General features: G+C 25.9%; 1 protein-coding gene across 13 annotated transcripts in view; it reads right to left on the bottom strand.

Annotated features, from left to right (window-relative positions):
- LOC114120045 (glucose transporter type 1) overlaps positions 1–22,035 on the bottom strand; it is a 78,461-nt gene that overhangs the window by 4,093 nt on the left and 52,333 nt on the right. For 3 of the 13 annotated variants that reach the window (XM_027981826.2, XM_050204911.1, XM_027981827.2), the window contains 11 exons: positions 8,639–8,734; positions 8,412–8,572; positions 6,560–6,684; positions 6,293–6,463; positions 6,100–6,207; positions 4,953–5,140; positions 4,649–4,861; positions 2,203–2,427; positions 1,944–2,080; positions 1,806–1,838; positions 950–1,047 (listed from right to left, as the gene is read on the bottom strand). In XM_027981826.2, coding sequence (XP_027837627.1) covers positions 950–1,047; positions 1,806–1,838; positions 1,944–2,080; positions 2,203–2,427; positions 4,649–4,861; positions 4,953–5,140; positions 6,100–6,207; positions 6,293–6,463; positions 6,560–6,684; positions 8,412–8,572; positions 8,639–8,734 — 1,555 coding nt within the window. Of the gene's footprint in view, positions 1–949; positions 1,048–1,168; positions 1,424–1,805; positions 1,839–1,943; positions 2,081–2,202; positions 2,428–4,648; positions 4,862–4,952; positions 5,141–6,099; positions 6,208–6,292; positions 6,464–6,559; positions 6,685–8,411; positions 8,573–8,638; positions 8,735–14,043; positions 14,417–22,035 lie in introns of those variants that run through there. The other 10 variants (XM_050204907.1, XM_027981816.2, XM_027981819.2 and 7 more) reach the window with 9 other exon arrangements.

The raw sequence follows: 22,035 nt of genomic DNA, 5'->3' as shown, positions 1-22,035 counted from the left end.
ATTCATGTATACAGATTATAGTGAATAAATATTCTATTAATTATTTTTGACAGTGATAAAAATGAATATTATCTACTAAGTTACTTACATTTCTATTACATTTTTTATTTATATAATTATCGATTAGTTTATAAAATCATTCAAAGAGAAAACATTTTCATGGTTTATTTGGAAAAATTAAATTATAGGTACAGCACCACACCATATGAATTATGAATATTAAGTGGACATTTAATTATCTTTCATAATATTCATATGATAAACTTTAGAACCAAAAACACAAAAAATTGTACATAACAATAAACGAGGTTTTTAATAAAGTTTAGTATCTACCGCCTATCTAATTACATTTTAAAACTATGGAAAATGTTTCAAGGATTGTGTGTTGATAAATAATATAAATTTTAAATATAGGTAGGTACTATACCTACAGTAAGCCTATTCATTTATAAAATAATGCAAATCAAATAACAGATTAACATATAATCCTTACCAACAACGAGCAATTTTTAATGATTATTTTTGGTAATAAACTGTTAGTATTTATTTTTTAATTATCATTCAAAATATAATAGGTACCTATACTGCAATCAAGAAATTTAATGAGAACGTTACTTGTATGTAATTATGACATATTGATACCTTGTATGCACTTACATAAATAATAAGAATCATGCAACATTACCCAAAAAAGATATATAAAAAGCATAGACAAGAAATCAACGAGATATTTATATTATATTAAGCAAATATTCTATGTTTTGCAGGATTTTGGGTTATAACTAAGCTAATGAAAAACGAGAAGTTATTTTGTGGGTGTATAAATTCAATACGCATTATCATTTATAACAGCACTACTAATATGGTTTTGTATAAATTCTCTTCAAAAATTAAAATGTAAGAAAAGTGTACGTAGATAAATACATAAAAAAGAACCGATTGAGCTTACATGAGTCTGGCAAAGGTTTCTCCTCAGCCACCATTAATGATGCCCTTTCGGAGGGCGGTAAATGCTCGTCTAACGCGTTTGAATAGTTTAACATACTCCTGTGAACAATGTTTAATACTGGATATTTGTTTTTGTTTCCATTTAAGTACGTAGTAATTCTGCTATTTGGTATAAAATATTAGTGGTAGGTATATCAATATAAAATAAATCAATGTTGAATAAAATTAAAAAATAATATAATGATGTACAAAAGAAAAAATACATAAAATAATTTTTGATGAAGTCTAACGTCTTAAATAAATAAATAATACTAAATAATAATAAAAATAATAATTATTAAACATAATATTTAATATGTTATATTGTATGTTGGGAATATATTAAGAAGCGTATTTATCCGTGTCTAACGGTGTGTCCTCTGGTTTCACTAAGGTGATCGTAGACGTGGTTTTACTAGCCTCGATCTCTACCAAACTGAAAATATATTTAAAATAAATAATAATAATAATAACGAACAACTCAAAATAAACATATCTAATAATAAATAAAAATAAAATAACACATGCATTAAAGAACTAAAAAATAGTCACGTTAGTATATGCAAAGCTTCAACACCTTTTTATCATATTTTATAAGAATAATATTTATAATAGAGTAAAAGTGCATTTTTATAAGTTAATATAAGTATCACAAAATATTTTATTAGTGAAGAAACAATATCGTCACGGTGTTTAAGTAAATACTATAGGGCGTAAACACGAGCAAAAATAAAACAAATTTAAATTTATAAAATTAATTAAATAAATACATAAATATTTTAACGTGGACTTTAAGATCTTTCGGCTCATGCACTTACCCGTATAAGCGACTTGATTCCAAGACGCTTCCTCTGTATTAGCAGCGTTTACAAAATTAAAGCGTTAAGACTTTTTTTACAAGAATGTTGTTTTAAACCAAATATCTATATAGTTATGATTTCTAAAGAACATCTCACCTGCCGTTTTGCCGAAATAGAGCTAGTATCTCTTCGAACGTTTTATTTTTGGTCTCTGGCACTTTTTTATAAGTAAATATCCAGAATATTGCCAGCAATACGCTGAATGGTAGGAATGTATAATTATCCAATGCAGTCTGAAAAACAATTATGAATAAATATTATATAAATATATTAGGTATTATTAGATTTTCTTTTATATTATGTAATTAAAATATTTTGCAACTTTTTTAATTCAAAATATTGTAAATAAGCTGACCTTTAGAGGTTGGAAGCCTATGCCGACGGCGAAATTGGCTACCCAATTTATGAGCACGGCGATTGACATAGCCGCAGGCCGAGGACCCTGGCTGAAGAGTTCCGCAGTAATCATCCAAGGTATGGAGCCTGGACCAACGGCAAAGAATACAACAAACCCAAGTATGGATACGACGGCCAAGTACGACATCCAATCGATCATTTCCTGCACAAAACCGAAAAACTCCTAAGGGACGCTAGTAGCTAGTTCAACGTCCCAAGCCAATATTCTCAGTCATAATAAATCAAAAATAATAAAAAATAATAATACGTTCAAATTAAAAAATAAAATTGTGACTTTAAGAACTTTGGCTGGAACGATGTAATTATTGAAAAAACAAAAATAATAAAAAGCTTAATTGCAAACATAAAATAACTGCAAACTTAGAAATACTATTTAAATTTAATATTATTACCTATATGTTTCCCAGATAATCTGATTAAGTAAAAGAGATTGAAAAATATTTTTAGACCTACTAAAATATTAACTAAAAATAATATTAAATATGAATACAGTTAGTTGTGAAAAATTTACAAAGAATATATTTAAATAAAATACTTAATAAATATACAATCTTTTCAACAGAAATAATTTGTTTTTAGAATAGATAAACTAATTACTTATACATACTCTGTCCAGTGACCTGTCTCAGAAGCGCGGCTCGATGAAAATAAGACTTCTATGCATCCCTACGTTACACGTCAACACCCTACTAATTATGATGGCAGAGTGTTGAGTGGAGATATGGAGAATTGGTGTGTTATCTTGCTGGACAGAGTATAGAGTTTATACTAGAATATAACCCTATTCCATAGAGTGCATATATTAAAACTAATATTTTTTATTTAAAATCTTTTTATACACTTCAAAATGCATTAAATATGGTACACTTCCCTTATTTTTGCTTTTTATGTATCTTTTCAAATATTTAGTTTAAATGTAACAATGTAGATGCCTACAACTATAGGTACTTATATTCCTAATTTTTTTAGAGCATTTTTGGTCTTGAGTCAACTTTAAAATTATGTTCTTCTAATATCCATTTATTATTTAATGTTGTTATATATTATATTATGGTTGATTCATTACGAAAAATAATTTTTATTCGTTAGAAATTAGAATATATATCAAAATACAAGCTATAATAGTCATATATGAATAAGGTATAAACTATATTATTTGTATATTTTAAACATACTATAAAAAGTTGTATAAGAGTTCGTATTATACAAATTTAAAATTAATTTAGTTTAGGAAAATAATTTAAAATTTAACTAAAAGAAAGTAAAATCTAATAAGTCATATAATAAGCAGCAACAAAATATATAAATATGCATGCCTTAATCTAAATAAAATTAAGTATTGATTATTTAGTATACCCATCGTTTCGATTATTGTACTTTTATATAAGTGTTTAAAAATTCATTAAACTTTGTTAGATAATAGGTAGATATACCTACTATTTTACAATTAACTTCAATAGTAATTTTAATAAAAACATATAAATAAATAATAATTTATTTTTTATAGATGCATACCCCAACCATAAGTCGATTGTAGCTTTTAGGTACATTGAATTATGATTATATACATTTATTTTCTCAATAAATATGTATTACGAAAATTATTGAAGTCTGAATTCCTATATAACCTAACTGGTTATACCGAATTTCTGAATTTAACAAAACGTTTTTTAAAAATGTTATATAATTATAGGTAATGATTATAACTTCTTCAATAGTCTAAGCACTCCAAACATTTAAAATTATTTAAAACTTAAAGCCTAATGAGTAAATGTTGATGAATTAGTTATTGCTTTGCAGCGTGGACAAAATTTTTGATGTATTAATAATTTTCAAATTTCCAATATTCTCAAATATTGCATTCATATTAATAATATATTTATTATAAGAGGTGATGTATCCTTCAACTTTTTTAGGGGTATACTTAGCACAATTTAAATAATCTCAATTGAAAACTTTAGGATTCTAAAAAAAGGTTTCCAAAATAATAATAATTTTGTGATGAAAATAAATTTGGTCTACTTAGTAATAATGTAGTATTTTTATAACTATTAGTATAGGTATTACCAGTTAGTTATGTATTATGTTATCGTCGATTATATTCGATGACAAACAACAAACGCTATCAAAGTGCACAGATTTCGCTAGTGGGAAATAATTTCCTTGCCCAAAAATTATATTTTATTTGGTTTACAATAAGGACATGAATTTCTCACAACAAAAAAAAAATTAACTATTTTTTTTTTTCGCAAATTCATTATGACTTGAAAGTTGAGAGTAAATGTATACCCTATGGAAACACCACTGAATATTAGCTTATTTTATTCCGAATTTCATTGATTACATTCTTCGTCAAATTTGATATTATACTCTTTAAAACTTACCGTGATTAACAATGATATCGTAATGAATATCGAGAATATAAACATTCCACCCAGACCGTACAGATGTAATGTTCTTCGACCAGTTTTATCCATCAATGGCATGGTCACCAGTGTCATATTCACCATAATTACACCAATCCCTATTGTTACAAATTTAGCTACATTCTCGGCCAAACCAGCAGTTATGAACAGACTAGTTGAATAGTAAAATACCTGGGCAAAAATATTATTGTAAATTAAAATAAATCTGATCTAAGGGACGAAAATATTTTAAATGTTATATCTTATATGACACAATACTCACGGCATTTATGCCGGACAACTGTTGCGACAACTGCATGACTACACTAATGATAAGTGGTTGTCTTAGAGTGGGTGAGCATACTAATTCCATCATGGATATCGTAGCTTCAGACTGTTGAGCACGTTCTTCAGCACGCATTTCTTCTATGTCCTCTTCGATCTGATTGGTTGCACGTAACCTCCTCAGAGCTAAAAAAAACACGGGAAACGTAAATAATTTTCGAAATAATGAAAAAATTACGGAAAGTCTTAGTTGATCATTTCTATATATCACGGAATCAAGATTGTAACCTTATAAGTGTAGATAAAGGTATTGCGTTCTGATCAGAGAATTAAAAATTAAAACAACACGTATCGACGTCCATAAAATGTCGATGCATCTTTGAAAATGAACGAATGTGTTCATATGTTTTATTATGACGTGATACAGGACTATGGTCTGTGAGTATTAAATCAATTTTAATCAGTCTACATATTGAACAATGGCTAAGAAAAGTGAATATCAAGGATCCAGAACGCATACCACACTTATTCAGCTCATTTTACTATTTGGGCCTGTTTTTTATGGCTCTCGTTGGATTAAAACATTTAAAACTACAGTATTTAATAATTGACCATAATCCAATGATCATTATTGTTAGGTACATATTACATAATTGAATTTGTTAATTTGCTTGTTATTTTTATTTATTTAGTCAGTATAGAATAACAAATCAAATTAAGCCAAAATCCAATAATAAATTCTGGTTATTTCAGTTTTTATTTTTCACTGTACGAACAGTAGTGGGTGTATTATACTTATTTTCAATACTCTTTAGAGCACCATTGACTACTAAACAAGAAAAAACTTTTGTATTTTCTTTACTTGCAACAGCACTCATAGTCTCATAACTCATGATCATTTAAATTTATCATACTTAAAGTTATTTGAAGAAAAATGCTCTGTGGGAAGGGGGGAAGAGGATTATTCTTCCTCATATTAATTAAGATAAATATAATAAATTATGCTTAAATAAATCATTTTATAATATAGATTATTAGATAAAAATGTAGAAACGTAAAATTTAAATTGACGGGTGGAAAATATTATATCTATATAGATTATCATTTTTAAGTTAGCTAAATAGCTATTTAGTATTTATAATTACCTTTTCTTGCTTCTTCTTCCCATTGTTTAGTTATCAACAGATACCTTGGCGATTCAGGACATACAGGTAGTAAAATTAATTGTAATATGGCAGGGCATATAGCTAATCCTAGAAGTAAAAAAAAATATGAATAATGTTATAATTATAATTGAGTAAGTATATATTATGGTATAATGTATAGTAAAAATCCTACCTAATAATAAAGGCCAGCCTTCGTCTGTACCCAAAATTTGTTCTATACCCAATATCTGGGATATGAGCAGTCCAGTGGTTACGGCTAACTGATTGACAGTGCCGAGGCCACCTCGTAGGTTGAGCGGCGCTATTTCTGATATATACATTGGAACTAGTGATGTATTCAAACCTAAATATAAAAAGATTTAATTATTAAAACAGACGATAAAGCTTTCATTAAAATAATAAACTATGAATAATAAATATTTAATAATGATTTTCATACCACAATTGACTCCTATAATGAATCGGCCAATAAATAGCACTTCATACGAATTGAAGTACTTGGTGAGACCCATCAAGCAAGCGCCACCAATTCCGACAAAACTATTAAGCAGTAAGCCTCCTTTTCTATAATCAGTATAAAAATAATAAGTAAGTAATGCGATACACATACCTACGATAAAAATAAAATGTCAAGCTTAAATTTTTATAGTAAAACTATTATTATTGGTTATTTTTTTTCAGTGTGTGTAATGTATATGTTTAGTGGAATAAATATTTGGATAAAACGAATACTATAATAAATTTATAATTTCTAAAATTTATCTATAAATACATATAATAAACAAAAAAAATACTTTCATTTTTGAAATAATAAAATTATAACCAACAATGCTACCATGATACAAATAAATAAAATTAAGCTTTAAATTATTATTTAACTACAATATGTTATAAAAACATATATTGTAATATGTATTTTAAAATTATAATTTAAAACGAAATAAATAAACAGAATCGTTTTCAATAATATATGAATTGCTAGTCATAAATATTTTTCTGTTATATTGCATTAGAGGCCATTTAATAATCTGTTGTCCTTGGATAAGAATTGACAGCATAGTAGGTATATAATTAAACCTTATTTATTGTTTCCATTTTTAATAACAAAAACGTCATGGGCACTTCTTATGTGTCAAAAATAGGGTATGGGATATTATATTTTCATATTGTTATTTATCAAAACAAGACTATACCCAATTTATTAGTTCTATTGAACATTAAAAATTATCATTTTATTCCTTAATAAATAAAATGTTTAGTTTTAAGAACTAATTGTTTTAAAGTAATTCCATATTACTAAATTATTAAAATATAAAACGCCAATGTTTTTTTTTCACTCGTTTCAATTTATAGTTTATTTAATATGTTGGGATTTTCAGGGTTTATTGTAAACTAACGATAAATATCTTTAGTGAAATTATTTATACAATTGATACTATTAAATATTATTAGGTACTATCTAGGTAGTGGGTTGTTAATGATTTAATTTTTAAATTTTAAAATTTTACCATAAAAAATAAATGTAATTTACAAGTTTTTGATATTAAAAATATCCATCCTAATATTATTATAGTTGGTTTCCTAATTCATGTAACCTTCTGTCTTTAGATTTCAATAAATTTAAAATTAAACTTATTTTTTTTTCACATAACAAAAATAAGATATTTAATAGGTACATTAAAATATAAAATGTTTTATAGAAACGTTTATTAATTTAAACCAATAGCACGCCATTTTAACGTAATGAATTATTTCTAAATACCAACAACTCGTGCAGGTTGTAGGTTTATTTACTGAGAGTATTACTCAGTATAATTTGATGATAAATAACTCATTATGCTGTAAAATATGTGTATATTTAGATATTTAGTTGAAATTACCTATTTAAAAACCATAAACTTAAAAATTTTCATGGCTTTTGACTAATGTATATGTATGTATTATTATTATATTTATACGTACATTTGATTACAAAAATTAATTAATATAAAAAAATTATTTGTTATTAAAATGTAAATACAAATCATATTTAAATTACGATCACTGATCAGTATACCTATATATATAGATAATTATAAGTAACTGGTATTGCTACTCATATTATTATTTTTTTTATTGTGAATTGCGTATACTAAAAGTTGTATAGTATAACGTGAGGTATTATTATAATACCTATATATATAAGCGTATAATATGCTTCATTTGAAACATTTAAAAATAGTTATAAATTTAATTTGTTTTTTCTTAGACATTTAAAGTAAATAAAAATTATCTATAGAATATAGACTGACCTGCCGAAACGGTTGGCAATGATGCCGCCACTGAAGCCACCTAACATACCACCAATGGCGAAAATGGATACTGCAAATGAGTAAAGTAACTCAGCTTGAGCGTGGTCCATATTTTCTTTATACCGATCTTCAAATACATCTTTGATGAACTTCTCTATGTTCTAAAAATGTAAATAGGTAAATTAGAATTATCTATTATTAAATAAATAATAAAATTGTATATTTACCCCTTCGGGTGCATTTATTACTCCAGTATTGTAACCGAACTGAAGCATGCCCAGCATTGACGCCAAGATTGTATAGGATAAAAAGAACGTAAGTCCCTAAAAATTAAACGAAATAATAATTAACATAAAAACAAAATTATTTCACTACAAAATTCAAATGATTAAACTTGAATTATTTTTTTAATAAACAACAATATGTTCTAAATAAAATTGACATGCTACAAAATCAAATCAAAGGTCCTTAAAAATTAAACAAAACAATTAATCACATACAAAAACAAAATTGTCTCACTACGGAATTTTATTGATTAAAATTTAATTATGCTTTATTCATAAACAATAATATACTTTAAATATATTTGGCATACCTACTATTAAATAAACTAATGCACAAAATGGGTACATTTAAGGTAAAGATACGAGCAATTGGTACTTAGTTTCATATTGTGCTAATACCAAAACTGAATCATTAAATTACACTATTTTAAATATTTTCGCTAATAAGATTTACTTAAAATATTATGATATACCAAATATAATAACTACTATAACTAGGTACCAAATTAATATATAAACATAATTAAGATAATTTTTTTAGTACTTATAAAATAGATGCGGTTTGAAGAATATGATTTATTAGTTCATAACAAAACACTAGGTAAGTATAAAATACACATGCATTAAAACTCTAAACTAAAAATTATATTTTGTTTAAATAAATTTGTGTAGGTATATAGTAACATATTTTCAGTAGATTAAAAACACAGAAGTAAATTTAAGATTAAAAAAAAGTTTTGTATCTGTTTCATAGAAGAAGAGTAAAAAATTCTAATTTCTAACTCTGGAGTACATATTTTCTAGGAGGTACTCAGAGCGAGCATATTTTTTAGGTTTTACGAATAATATTATTCCTTTATTTTTAATTTTGATTTGTTTGTTTGAGAATAAAAATAAAAGTTTGATGGTTATAAAATGTATAATTTTTCGGCGATCCATCAAAGAAAATCAGAAAAAATTAATTTCAAGTGTCCTATGGATCATCTCGATCGTGAAAGATTGATGTTAGTACGTATAGGTACTAACACTATATTATTAAACTATATAATCCTATTATCTGTACACTATGAAAGCGAAAATTGTTTTTATATCCATATTATTGCTTTATAGTATTAAAATGATTGAACTAAAAAAACAAATATTTTGACACGAAATAAAACAATTTTGAAACATAAAACTGCACAAAACTATATGGATAAAATTATAACAAAACATTTTTTATGTTATTGATTACCTTATCGTATACTTAAATACCTATGAGTTTACATAATTCATTTAAAATGTGGAAAAAATTGTGTGTTTTATTTTAACTACAATTATTTTTAATTTTTGTTTTAAATAACTTATAATATAAGTTAACATATGGAAAGGGATAGTTAAACACATTATTATTAATTATCAGTCAAACTACGTCTATTGGTCCTGGAAAACAGTGACGAAAATTAATTAAAAAACTTCTACTCAGTTCTCTTTTCGGTTCGCCTTTTGTTCTGAAAATTTCAAAGAAAACTTGAAGCACAAGGTAAACAATAATTTTATTGTGATATAACGATTTTATTAATGATATGAGAAATGAGCAAAATATCACATCATACTAATTTTCTCTCTCTGTTTATATGTATAATGGTTTGCGATTTAGTGTGGTTTTGTAAAATGAAATAGTTTGTAAACTTAGTTTAATTACGTATAAGGTAAAGGAAGTTTTTTTCGCACAAATAATAAGTTATATTAAGATAAGTTTACCGAAAAGTGAGATTAAAAGGCTTATAATCTCTCGTAAAGAGTATAAATAACCTATACAGGCTTGTAATTTGTAAAACAATTTTGAATTAAAAAAAAAAAAAAATCAAGATTTTAGTAATTAACATATTTATTCTTTATTGATGGGTACTTAGAGTCGTGTCATGAAATTATTCTTATATATCGATACATGAATTATACATTCTGTTATACTATACATTTTTACCACAATATTATAAAAACAAAAATATTAAAATTATTTAAATATAATTATTTACTAAAATTAAAAATTTAATTGTATAAAAATGATGCATTTTTCATTATAAAATATATTTGAAAAAAATTGTAAAAATAATACGTAAATACAGAATGTGCCGAGATTAAACAATAATAAATACTGGGTGCTTAATGTAGAAAATATTATTGCTACCAATCAGCATTTAATTTTTATGCTGAAAGGGGTTTAAGTGTGTAGTTTATCTATACTGCAGCTACGTTCATTCAGTAAAACCATGCAAAATGCAAATACACAAACTTCTAAGTTTGGATATATACCTAACCTATAGTTTATAGATTCTGTTAAACACTTATATAATATTATATAATATAACAGATAAGTACATAATAAAACCGATAAACTAACAATATGGGTAGGGGTGGGTAATGCAAAATACAGTATGTCTTAAATAAATATACAATTTAACATATTATATTAATTATTATGAATCTGCTTGAATAAATCAATTTCAAACCATGCCTAAAAGTTATCATTATGTTTAAAATAAGCGGGTATATAAGGGTATATTAATATATTACTTCGTGCTGTATGATGATATTTAGTATATTGTAATAATTACGTTAAATTTTGTATCAGAGTATAAAAATACAAAATTTATTTTAAATAATTGTAATTGCCCGTTCATGAATTTGGGTAGGTGTCGTCGGTCTCTCCCAAATTAGAAAAAACGTCATTCCTTTATCCTTTATCCAGCTACAAATAATAGAATTTTTAAGTTTAGGAACCCTTATGTAAAGATTTAATAATGTTATAATATTTTTTAGTAACTATGTGTGATAGCAGTATACAATTAAATAATAATTATTATACACTTACAACTTTTTTAATTATACTAAGTTATAATAATAGGTATTATACCTATAAGTCAGAAAAATAAAATTTTATCATAACATTTAATAATAAATTAGATTTAAGTTAGTGATTACTCTAACAAAAAGAATTTATTTTAAAAGAATAAAAAGTTTTTTGAAAGACTAATCTAATGGTATTTTTTTATATGGTTTGTCTTTGATTTTTTAATAATTAAATAAATTATAAATTTTTTATAATACAAATCTTTATAATATTATTTTTATTATATAATAGGTAACTTGAAATAATTCGTGCGTAATGATTTAAATATCTGTATAGTGTGTACTATATAGTGTATATATACGAGTATACCTACACATATAAAAAAATACAATATAATATTATTTAATCTTTATGTAATGGTTTCCAAATTTTATAATAAATAATAACTAGTAGAAAAAGTAATGTCGTTTTCTCTAATTTGACGGAAAATAGAAAGTTCATTTTTGGCGGAAACCGACAACTCCCATTTAAATGTAACTATTTTATTAGTTAATAGAATATATATAATATAAATAGTATACACTATAACATATGTCATTTTACCAATGTCATTCAATTGACTGGAAGTATGATATCAATATGGTACACGATAATGAGTTTGAGAATATGGGGGCTGTGATGATATGAAAACTATAGAAATTAATATTTATTTTTAACATCTTATGATAAATGTAAATTTGTTCTAGTATAATAAATACTGGATTCTAAATCACACATACTTTTTATATGCATAATTATTATTATATATATTTTATAACTCGCAGAAACTACTCGATCGAATTTTAATTTAGATACATAAAAATTTTCAAAAGAAGTTTGTATCGTCACAGGATATTATTTGAATGATATAAAAATGTAAGTATATGAAAATATGTTCCTTAAATATTACAAAAATCATAATTTGAATAAATTCATTAAAAAAGGAACTTGCTTGGTGAATCATTCTGTATAATAGACATTATATTAGTGCGTTGGTCACGCACTACAAGATTGTTTCCAAGGGATTACGAAACCGAACGCGATTTTTGTTTTTGTTTATCGCTAATCTTGCATTCAGCTTGTATATAATATAATACAGTATGATAGTGAACACGGTGGGCATATTATAAACTTTCAATTATTAAAAAGACCCGTTGGGTTATAATGATTACACATTATACAGGACCAACCTATTTAGTTATTTTTTCTTAATTGTTTTCCGTAGCAGAATTATTCAGATATCCAATGTATTATACTATTATTATTTTTATATTTTGTGTACTTCTAAATAATCAAATATTAATAATTGTAAGAAGTACCTAATGGCTAATAAGTATAATAAACCATTTATCATAAATATTAAGTTTATCTTTTATGTGCAAAAGGACTCAGTGATCACATGCACATTCATTATAATTTATAAAATATCCAAATTGTGCATAAACTTTGGAAACAATTTAAAAAAATCATATCGTAAATGAATTTATTGGAAAATATTCATAGAGATGGGTTAATATAATATTTTAAATATATTCTTGAATCATGATTTGAAACTTTTTGGAGTGTCGGTTAAATAAATAATAATACTCTATGTATATATAGGTCATTTTTAGATATTATTTAGATATAATATATACACATCAGCATGTCACGTTGTACACATCCGTACCTATATATAATATAGTATTATGTTAGTGAACAAATATAGTCATTGATACATAACATCAGGGACGTGATCGGGAGAGAATGAGTGTGTCATACCCACTCCCTCTTATGGCTTTTATTATCAATTGATTTTTCATAATTTATTGTTAAAATAAAAATTCTAGTTTTCAATATTATTTTCAGTAATTTTTATTTTTTTTTTATCTGCCATTATTCACTGTGATTTACGTCAAGATATTATTAATAAATAATAACATAAATGTATTATTATAATTAACTACAACGTATATATCTTTTGTTACTGAGTTTGATAATAGTTAAAAGTACCTTCAATATGGGCGTAGACGAGAGGGATATTGAGGATGAATCCCCCATGACCATTATTTTTATATATACTATAAATATTATACCGATAATAGAGAAAATAAAATAATTATTTTTTACGAAAATTAGCTAGTGTTTTTAGGATTTATGCATCCCCTCCTCCTTAATGGAAATTTCTATCTAACCTAATCTGACCCTCAATAATACATTAAAATTGAATATAATATTTAACTGCACATCATTATAATACTACTGGCGTCTGTGGACAAGCACCAAGTTATATTTGGTAATTAAGCACAAAGGGCTACTACAGCAAAAAAAAAAAATAACGTTACTGCATAGACAAACATCGAACGCATTGTGAAGGATTTCGCGGGCGCGTGACGAACGTGTAGCATGCAATATTCGTGGCGCGCCTAGGGGGGTTGTTGCGAGGGGATGGATTTTAGGGTTGAACGATGTGGATGGAAGGACTGACGATAAGGACCTGTTCGAGCAGCCTGAGCTTCCTGCGGTGCGACTGCAGCTCCAGACGGTCCACGTACTCCCTGAGCTCCTCGATCTCCTCCTTGACCTGTTGCACCGTGTCCAATTCGTTCTTGATGGCCACCATGTCGCGCTTTACCTCGGTCACCTCCGATTGGCATGACTCCAGCGACCTGGTGAGTTCGTGCAGCTGAGTCCGGATCTCGGACAGCGCGACACTGGTCTCCATGTGGCCGCGGTGTTCGGTGCCGTAGTAGGCGGCCGGACTCGGTGACACGCCACGCGACTGCAGCTCGTCCAGCCGCGTCGTTAGATTGGCGCTCATGTCCGTCACCTGGTGTTGCAAGCTGCGCAAACCATCCACCATGTATGAGCTATACACACACAAGAAGGGCACGTGCACATCGTTATCCGATACTGACATTGGAACAAGCGGTACAGCCAACGCATTATTATAATATATATAATATTATACAATAATATATGCTTATATGCACACGCTACTTATACATTTCATATAATACGCGGGAATGATTATGCAGTATTCGGAAACGACATGTTCATTGCGTTCACACTATTTATATTCTATATTATGGATTTATAGTGAATTTCGAACTTTTAAATTGTATTTGCAAAAAAAAAAGTTTTTAACAAAGTAAATTAATTAAATTAAGATTATTGTTTTATTATTAAATTTAAAAATAGAATAAGGCATGAACAATGACAACCAGATATTAATACGTTTATTTATTTTGTGAACGTTCCGAACACTGCATGGTATAAGTGTATAACACTACATAATATAGTCTATTATAATATAATAAATAATAATATATTTATATAGGTAAATACTCAGGTTAATCGATCGATTTATTCATATAGGTTAAGTGTCTATAGGTTACCTATATTATAATACCTCTTGTATTATAAAATAATCGGAAAACGGTTCTACGCACTATTATCTATTTTCGATTTTACGTTTTTATTACTATACGGTCTAGATACGCCATGTTGATTATACCAAATAGATGATGGGAGCCGGAAGGTACAATAATTATGTATAAACCTATGTATAAGTATAACGAATTATTTTTTAACAACGCTATATTCAGTTTCAAATACAAACTTGAAACTTATACATAAATGATATGTATTATGTATAACATCTATGATTTATCGTTAAGAATACGCTGAATGGAATTTTTACCGATAATTTCTTGTCTGACAATATTTTACCGTGCTTTTATATATAATGTAAAACAAATTCAACATTCGGTAGTCAAACTGGTAATTGTTTTCAATTTTTCAACAATTACCAAATGGCACTCACCAACTTTGAACAATCAACATTCACCAACTATATGTTAGACATACGTATTATGTCTACATACTATGTAAAAAGGTTTGTATATAAAAATAATAATATTAAATTATAATAATATTGGATCTTAATTTTTAACAGTGCTACGCTGTTATTTTCTAAATCTAGACAATAAACAAACTGACCCGTGAATATATTATTGTTCTAGTCTCTTTTAATCAGCTATTTTAGCTGCACGTGGTTGAATTTTATGCCAACCATAAATTCCTAACTCCGAACTAACTATTTTATTATACTTGAACAACAATTCGTATTTAGCATGTTAACGCGTTAATTACAAACTATAGCTGTCTAGCTGACACCTGTAGATGTTTTAGGTATTCGATGGCGTCGGTTACAAAATCCATTCGATTCTACATTTCTACTTGAAATACTCAAGTAAAATATTCAAATTGAATTAAAAATAACATCTGTACGATTTAAATAATACGCAGTATTGTGCACACGATAATTGTAGGATACGAATATTTTGCAATCTTTATTTGTCACGTAAGTATAGGTAAATATTATTATATATATCTTATTATAATTATATTTTACATTTCATTATTAATAGTTTAATTGTTTACTCTATATAACTATCTTAAAACATGATAACCTTATAATTTAAGCTAAACTAACTTACAAATTACAATTTAAGTAAATATATAAAGCTATTCAAAATATAATTATAAATATATTTATTTGAGGCAATATTTATCATAATATATGCAGACTGTGGAACTATATAGAATACATGTTGTCATTAATTTGTATCCGTTAGATTATGTTCTTATTACACATGGCACATATTGTTAAAATATATTATTACTGTGTATTATATTGAAACTATTGATATTTAGTGAGTGTTTTGTCGTTTTATATTTTTGTTCAATACATAAAAAGTAGTAATCAATTGAAAAAGGAAGAAAGATAGATACGCGTGTATAACGATCATATAATTAAATACAAAGATAATCATAAAATAGAGTTAAAAAAGTTTACGTTGTTTATAAAATTATTGTTAGTAGGTATGTACAGTGATTACAAAAAAAAAAAAAAAAATAAAAAAAAATGGTACCTAATAATTTTATAGTCGTGTCATCGAAGTAAAAATGTAAGTAAAATTCAATCAAATATATACTGTGGTATATAATCTCAATTATTAATATAGTCAAAATTATTCATAATTATAGCTTTACTCTTAGTATCATTATAAAAATACTAATAATAATAGTATAGCTATATTGAATCTCTTTATATTATATGAAAGACTCGAACGATGCAAGTGCCAAATATACGTACAGCCATTATATAAATACACCGTTACGCGTCGGCGAACCAACTTAGATTCCCACACTGATGCCACATATACCTATTATACAGCGTTCAAACATATACATTATATTATTATACGTATATATCGTATTTAACACTACACAATGTACATATTTATATATACATAATACATATATATATATATTATAACGAATACGATATGTGTACATGTAATACTATTTCGTATGTACTACGCGTAAGAAGTATATCTTCTACTTATAACGCATATACAGAATCCAATATATATATATTGTAATCGTATATTCCACGAGCAAACAGCAGACATTAGCGGACGTAAACCATGTGGAAGTAATCCTATATAATATATGTACAAGTGAGATACATACACACATAGTATAGGGCAAGACCGCGAAAGAGAACGCTCGAAATCACATCAGGGGCTCGTATGAGAGTATGAGACACACATACAGAGTTATGGAGATGGATATAATTTATATACTGAGTATGACGCAGTGACGATGTGTGTTCGTGTGTGTGCGTGTGTGTCAATTCTTTCATTAAATACTTTAGTGCGTCATATTATATATACGGTGATAAATTTATAAGTGTCTACGCTCATTATTTCGAGAAGTTTTAACTTTTTTAGAAATATTTTCTTTACACAATTCGATGTTATAGCAAAACAACATTAAATGTATTTTTGGAAAAAAATATATTTTTAAAATTTTTTTTACCGATATTGTTACTAATTTTTGAGTGACATCATACATTTTCAATTTCATATTTTGAAACAAAGTATCTTTTACAATCATGGGCGCCCATAAGTAAAATTTTAGGGGGGGTCAAAATAAAAAGTTCTCAAATGTAAAGATAATAATTATATTATGGTAATATTTATTGAGTTACAAGTTTTTAATATTTTTTGTCCCAATGGGCGCCCATGTTTACAGTACTTGAATACATAAAAATCGAATTTCAAATGAATAGGTATAGTTAATTAGGTATAAATTATAATTATTAATAGTGATGGAAGTAACTACTCTATTATTATGAAAAAATGTTGCTATTGAATATAAAATTAAAAATATATATGTTGTTATTTGAAATAATGAGTGTAGACTATAGATATTTAAATGGACCACCTTATATAGTTAACACTTTATCTAAATCAAACTATTATTACAATACATATTATATACATAATCTATTTTTTTATTTGTTTAATTTTACTGTAAATAAAACGTACACGCGCCCGTCTGCCATTAGGTATTATGATTATAGTAAATACAGCATATTTGTTCTTTGATATTATACATATACATAACATATGGACGCATAAAGGTGTTTGTTATTATAACTATGACTGCTCTAGTGATAAAGTAACGAGCGTAAACAGTGACTATGCAACAATTTTTTTAGTTCAAGCTTCCAGGGATATAAGTTTAAAAAAAACATATTGATATATAGTCATAAAAGAGAGTTTTATTATTTTTTATGTTATTTTTAGTTGATATTTCTATGTTTAGTTCAGATACCAATGTGCTCTAGGGCAGGAGTAACTAACTTTTATGGACTTTTGATCAACCTCTGAATGTTTTTAGCTTGTCACGACTCATGATCGAAAAAAAAATTATAAAATTACAAAAGGGAGTCACTATCGACTTGTTGGCTATACTCATACCCTAGATCATAGGTTATATGTTTAATATTTAAGCTAGATTGGGTGATGAGTAAATATGATAAGGTCGGGGGGGGGGAATTCTTTATCATACCGCAGAACACAAGGTACCGTGGTCGGCGTGACATTTGTACGGGAAAATTAATGAAAATTAATTTTTATTGAGATATTTTACGATATGAATTCTTAAAAGGACGATACAACTATCTCAATAAATGTTTATTTTTAGTAGGACCGTGGTGGCTCACTGCAGGTTTTGCGTTAATGTTTTTATACGTTGGGTCGTAATGGATTTGAACGGATATTTAATTCTCAACTTTCGATATATTTCCAGCCAGGAATTAATAACAATTCGTGAAATACAATATAATATGTTTCTTGAAAATATTTCAACGACTTTAAAATAAGTATGAAAAAAAAATGATTATATTAACAAAACCTTTAATACTGATTGTCGAGATAATGAGGGTCAGCTATTTATTACCTTACGTAGATAAGTAAACAAAACATTGTTCTATAAAATAAAATACTTAAATACAATTTCTTTTGTGATAATATAATGTTAAATTAATATTTTATAGTATAATAGATAATAACTTAAATTGAATAAAACAAATTATACTATAATTGAATAATATATTTATCATGTAAATAAAGACTTTTTTTTCCTAATCTCTATATGATAATATTATTTTTGTGTGATATACAACTTGTTTTAAATATTGATAAAATAAACCTATTAAATTTAATGAGTATGCGTGCACCATTACACTATTATGTATATATTTTTAAGTTAGTAATGATATTCATAAAAAAGAAAAATGAGTAAGAGGAAGTTTTTTTATAATTTTTTTTTTTTTTTTTTGTTTATAAAAGAGCTCTGTTGACAAAGTCAAACAGTTCAAAACTCTTGAACTTTTATAAAACTTTTACTATTGTCTTGTGGTGACACTTTTTCATTTTGTCTCCAGACGATTTAAAAAGAAAAAAATTCTCTCTATTTTTGTTCATCTTGGCAACCCCAAAAGTTAAGCGGGACTTAAATAAAGAAAAGAACACGTCTTTGGATTTCTTAACAAAAAGTGTCTGTCTGGTATTTCGATCGATGAAAGCAGCTTATGGAGAACGCTAACTGGATCGGAATGAGTAACATAGGACGTCTCTTAAACAAGTAAAACATTCTTAACGTATAACCGTATAGGTACCTATTTGAAAACTTACAGACTAAACAATATAAAGTAAGTGGGTTTATTATATAAAACATTTTCGTTGAATCCGTGAAATAAATCATAACTCATAAGTTTATTACACTTATTGAATTTGAACATAATGAATTGTGTACTTATTAAAAATATGAAAAATCATTATAGATTTTTAAAGTGTCTAATTAATTTCAGTGCCTATTCATTTTAAAATTTGTTTTTTCATGAAGTACTATAATTGAATATTTTCTTCATTTGAGACAATCAAGTTCTTTTATATGACAAAAAAATTATTTTTTAATTGATGTTTATGATGTAACGATAAAATAAATACACATATAAAAATGTATTATAAAATAATTCAATTTAATTTAATTTAGATAGTAGGTACCTAACAACATTTAATTCTAATGAAAAGTAGGTAAATAATGAATAGGTAGTATTACAGTCATATTATTTCATTCGACTTATTATTTTAGAATAGATTCAATCTAACTTAGATTATAATATTTTGAGTGGAAATATATTTATTTAAATAATTTTTCATTTTAATTCATTAATAACTAATACGTATATTTCGTTATAATAAGCGGTGGTGAGGAGAAACAATAACTGGCAAATCACAATCCGACCTTCACATCAGGAATTTGGAGCCTCGCGATTTAGAGAGTTTATGCAATTATAAAATTAATAAAGTGTATTTTTCTTAACATTATAAGTGTACAATATAATGCATTTAAATGTATTGTTTTAAAATATTAATAATTGGTAATTTGTCTAAGGAAATTTCAACTAGTACATATTATATTGGTATCTCATAGAAGGTATATCACTATATTAAAATATAATATATAAACAGGTACATAAATGAGTATTAGTAAAGCTATAGACCGTATACGAGAGCTAAAAGTTTGAAAAGTTATATATTTTAGTTTTGGATTATAGAGTTAGATCCGATAATAAATTATTAACCTAGCGATTTTTTTTAGGGTATTCATTATTTATGTACCTAATATACAATACATAACGAATTAAAAACATGCCAAAAGCTAAATGTATCTATAACATTATTTACTTGGTAATCTACTAAATACTTTTTTTATAAATTAACTTTTTCTTAAAATTATAATATTTAATTTCTATTACTATCTAATATTATAAAACATTAAAATTTAAAATAATTTGTGAACTAAAAAATATCTCTTTAATATTAATTGAAAACTTAAAATATTTATTATATTTTATTTATTTATCAAATTTTATTAATTATATTTCACAAAAGTTACCCAAGTATTAATTGTATTATTCTAATAATTATGTTTATTTATATTTTATACGATTACGTCTAGACAGTATAAGTAATGTTTTAGTTTCACGTGCCCAGCAATAGAGAGATTAAAAATTAATAACATACATAATATCAAAAACATTTAAATTTTTAATCTACTTACAGCTTAATAGTCTTATACATAATGAAATAATTGTTTGCAATAAAAATTAAATACCTATACCATGATATAAACGACTTTACAGTCAAGGTAGACTCCAATACATTGAAAATTAATGAAAAATTCAAGAAATACCACTTATAATATTATTATGCTTTTAAGAAATAAAATAAAAACATCAGATAAAACAGTTATTTGGTATTTTTGAGTGATACAGACGAATTTCAAATTCCAAGAATGAATTCATAAGTACTTGAAGATTCGTCCAAATGTTTAGATAAAAATTTTCATTTTTGTTGAAACTAAAAGTTAAACACTACAAATAAACAACACGATTGTTTGTATATAGTATATATGTATAATATATATATAATATTCGAGTATATTGTATATTATTATTGCGTAGTTTATGATTTTCGTTTAGTACGGTAAAATATTAAAATCTAGAACACAATTCTCCAGCTAATTTTTATTTTTTAATTTAATTAAATATAAAATTCAATCAATGTCATATATTTTAAATTATTAAACATCCGTAGTAAGTAAAAACAAGTAAAAATCAAATCAAAAATTAAGTATGAACGAAAAATATTTAAAATATTAATTAATAATATTTTTATCAGATTTTTGTAATTGACAAATATTTTAAAATGTATTTTATATTTTTAGTCGTTTTGAGAGTTATTCAAAATATTTTCATGTATTTAACACTGGGTTATTCTAAATTTAAAATTTTCGGAAAACATTAACGATATTAGTACGTTTTCGCGTATGATTACAGTGTAAGTGGAAATGGAGTAATCGATCATAATAATATGTTATGTTATACATTATTGCATTATTATGTATACACGTAAATTTAAAGCGTTTTTAGCGGGATAATTTTCAAAATTTGTCGATGGGTATATTATGTGCATTCATAAACCACAAGCATGAAATATATAACTAATATTATATTGTACATAATATAATATATACGCGTTTATGATCATTGCGGGAGTAGGTT

The sequence above is a fragment of the Aphis gossypii genome, chromosome 3 (assembly GCF_020184175.1).
Source record: "Aphis gossypii isolate Hap1 chromosome 3, ASM2018417v2, whole genome shotgun sequence".
Lineage (NCBI taxonomy): Eukaryota > Metazoa > Arthropoda > Insecta > Hemiptera > Aphididae > Aphis > Aphis gossypii.
This window is presented reverse-complemented; position numbering and strand designations above follow the sequence as displayed.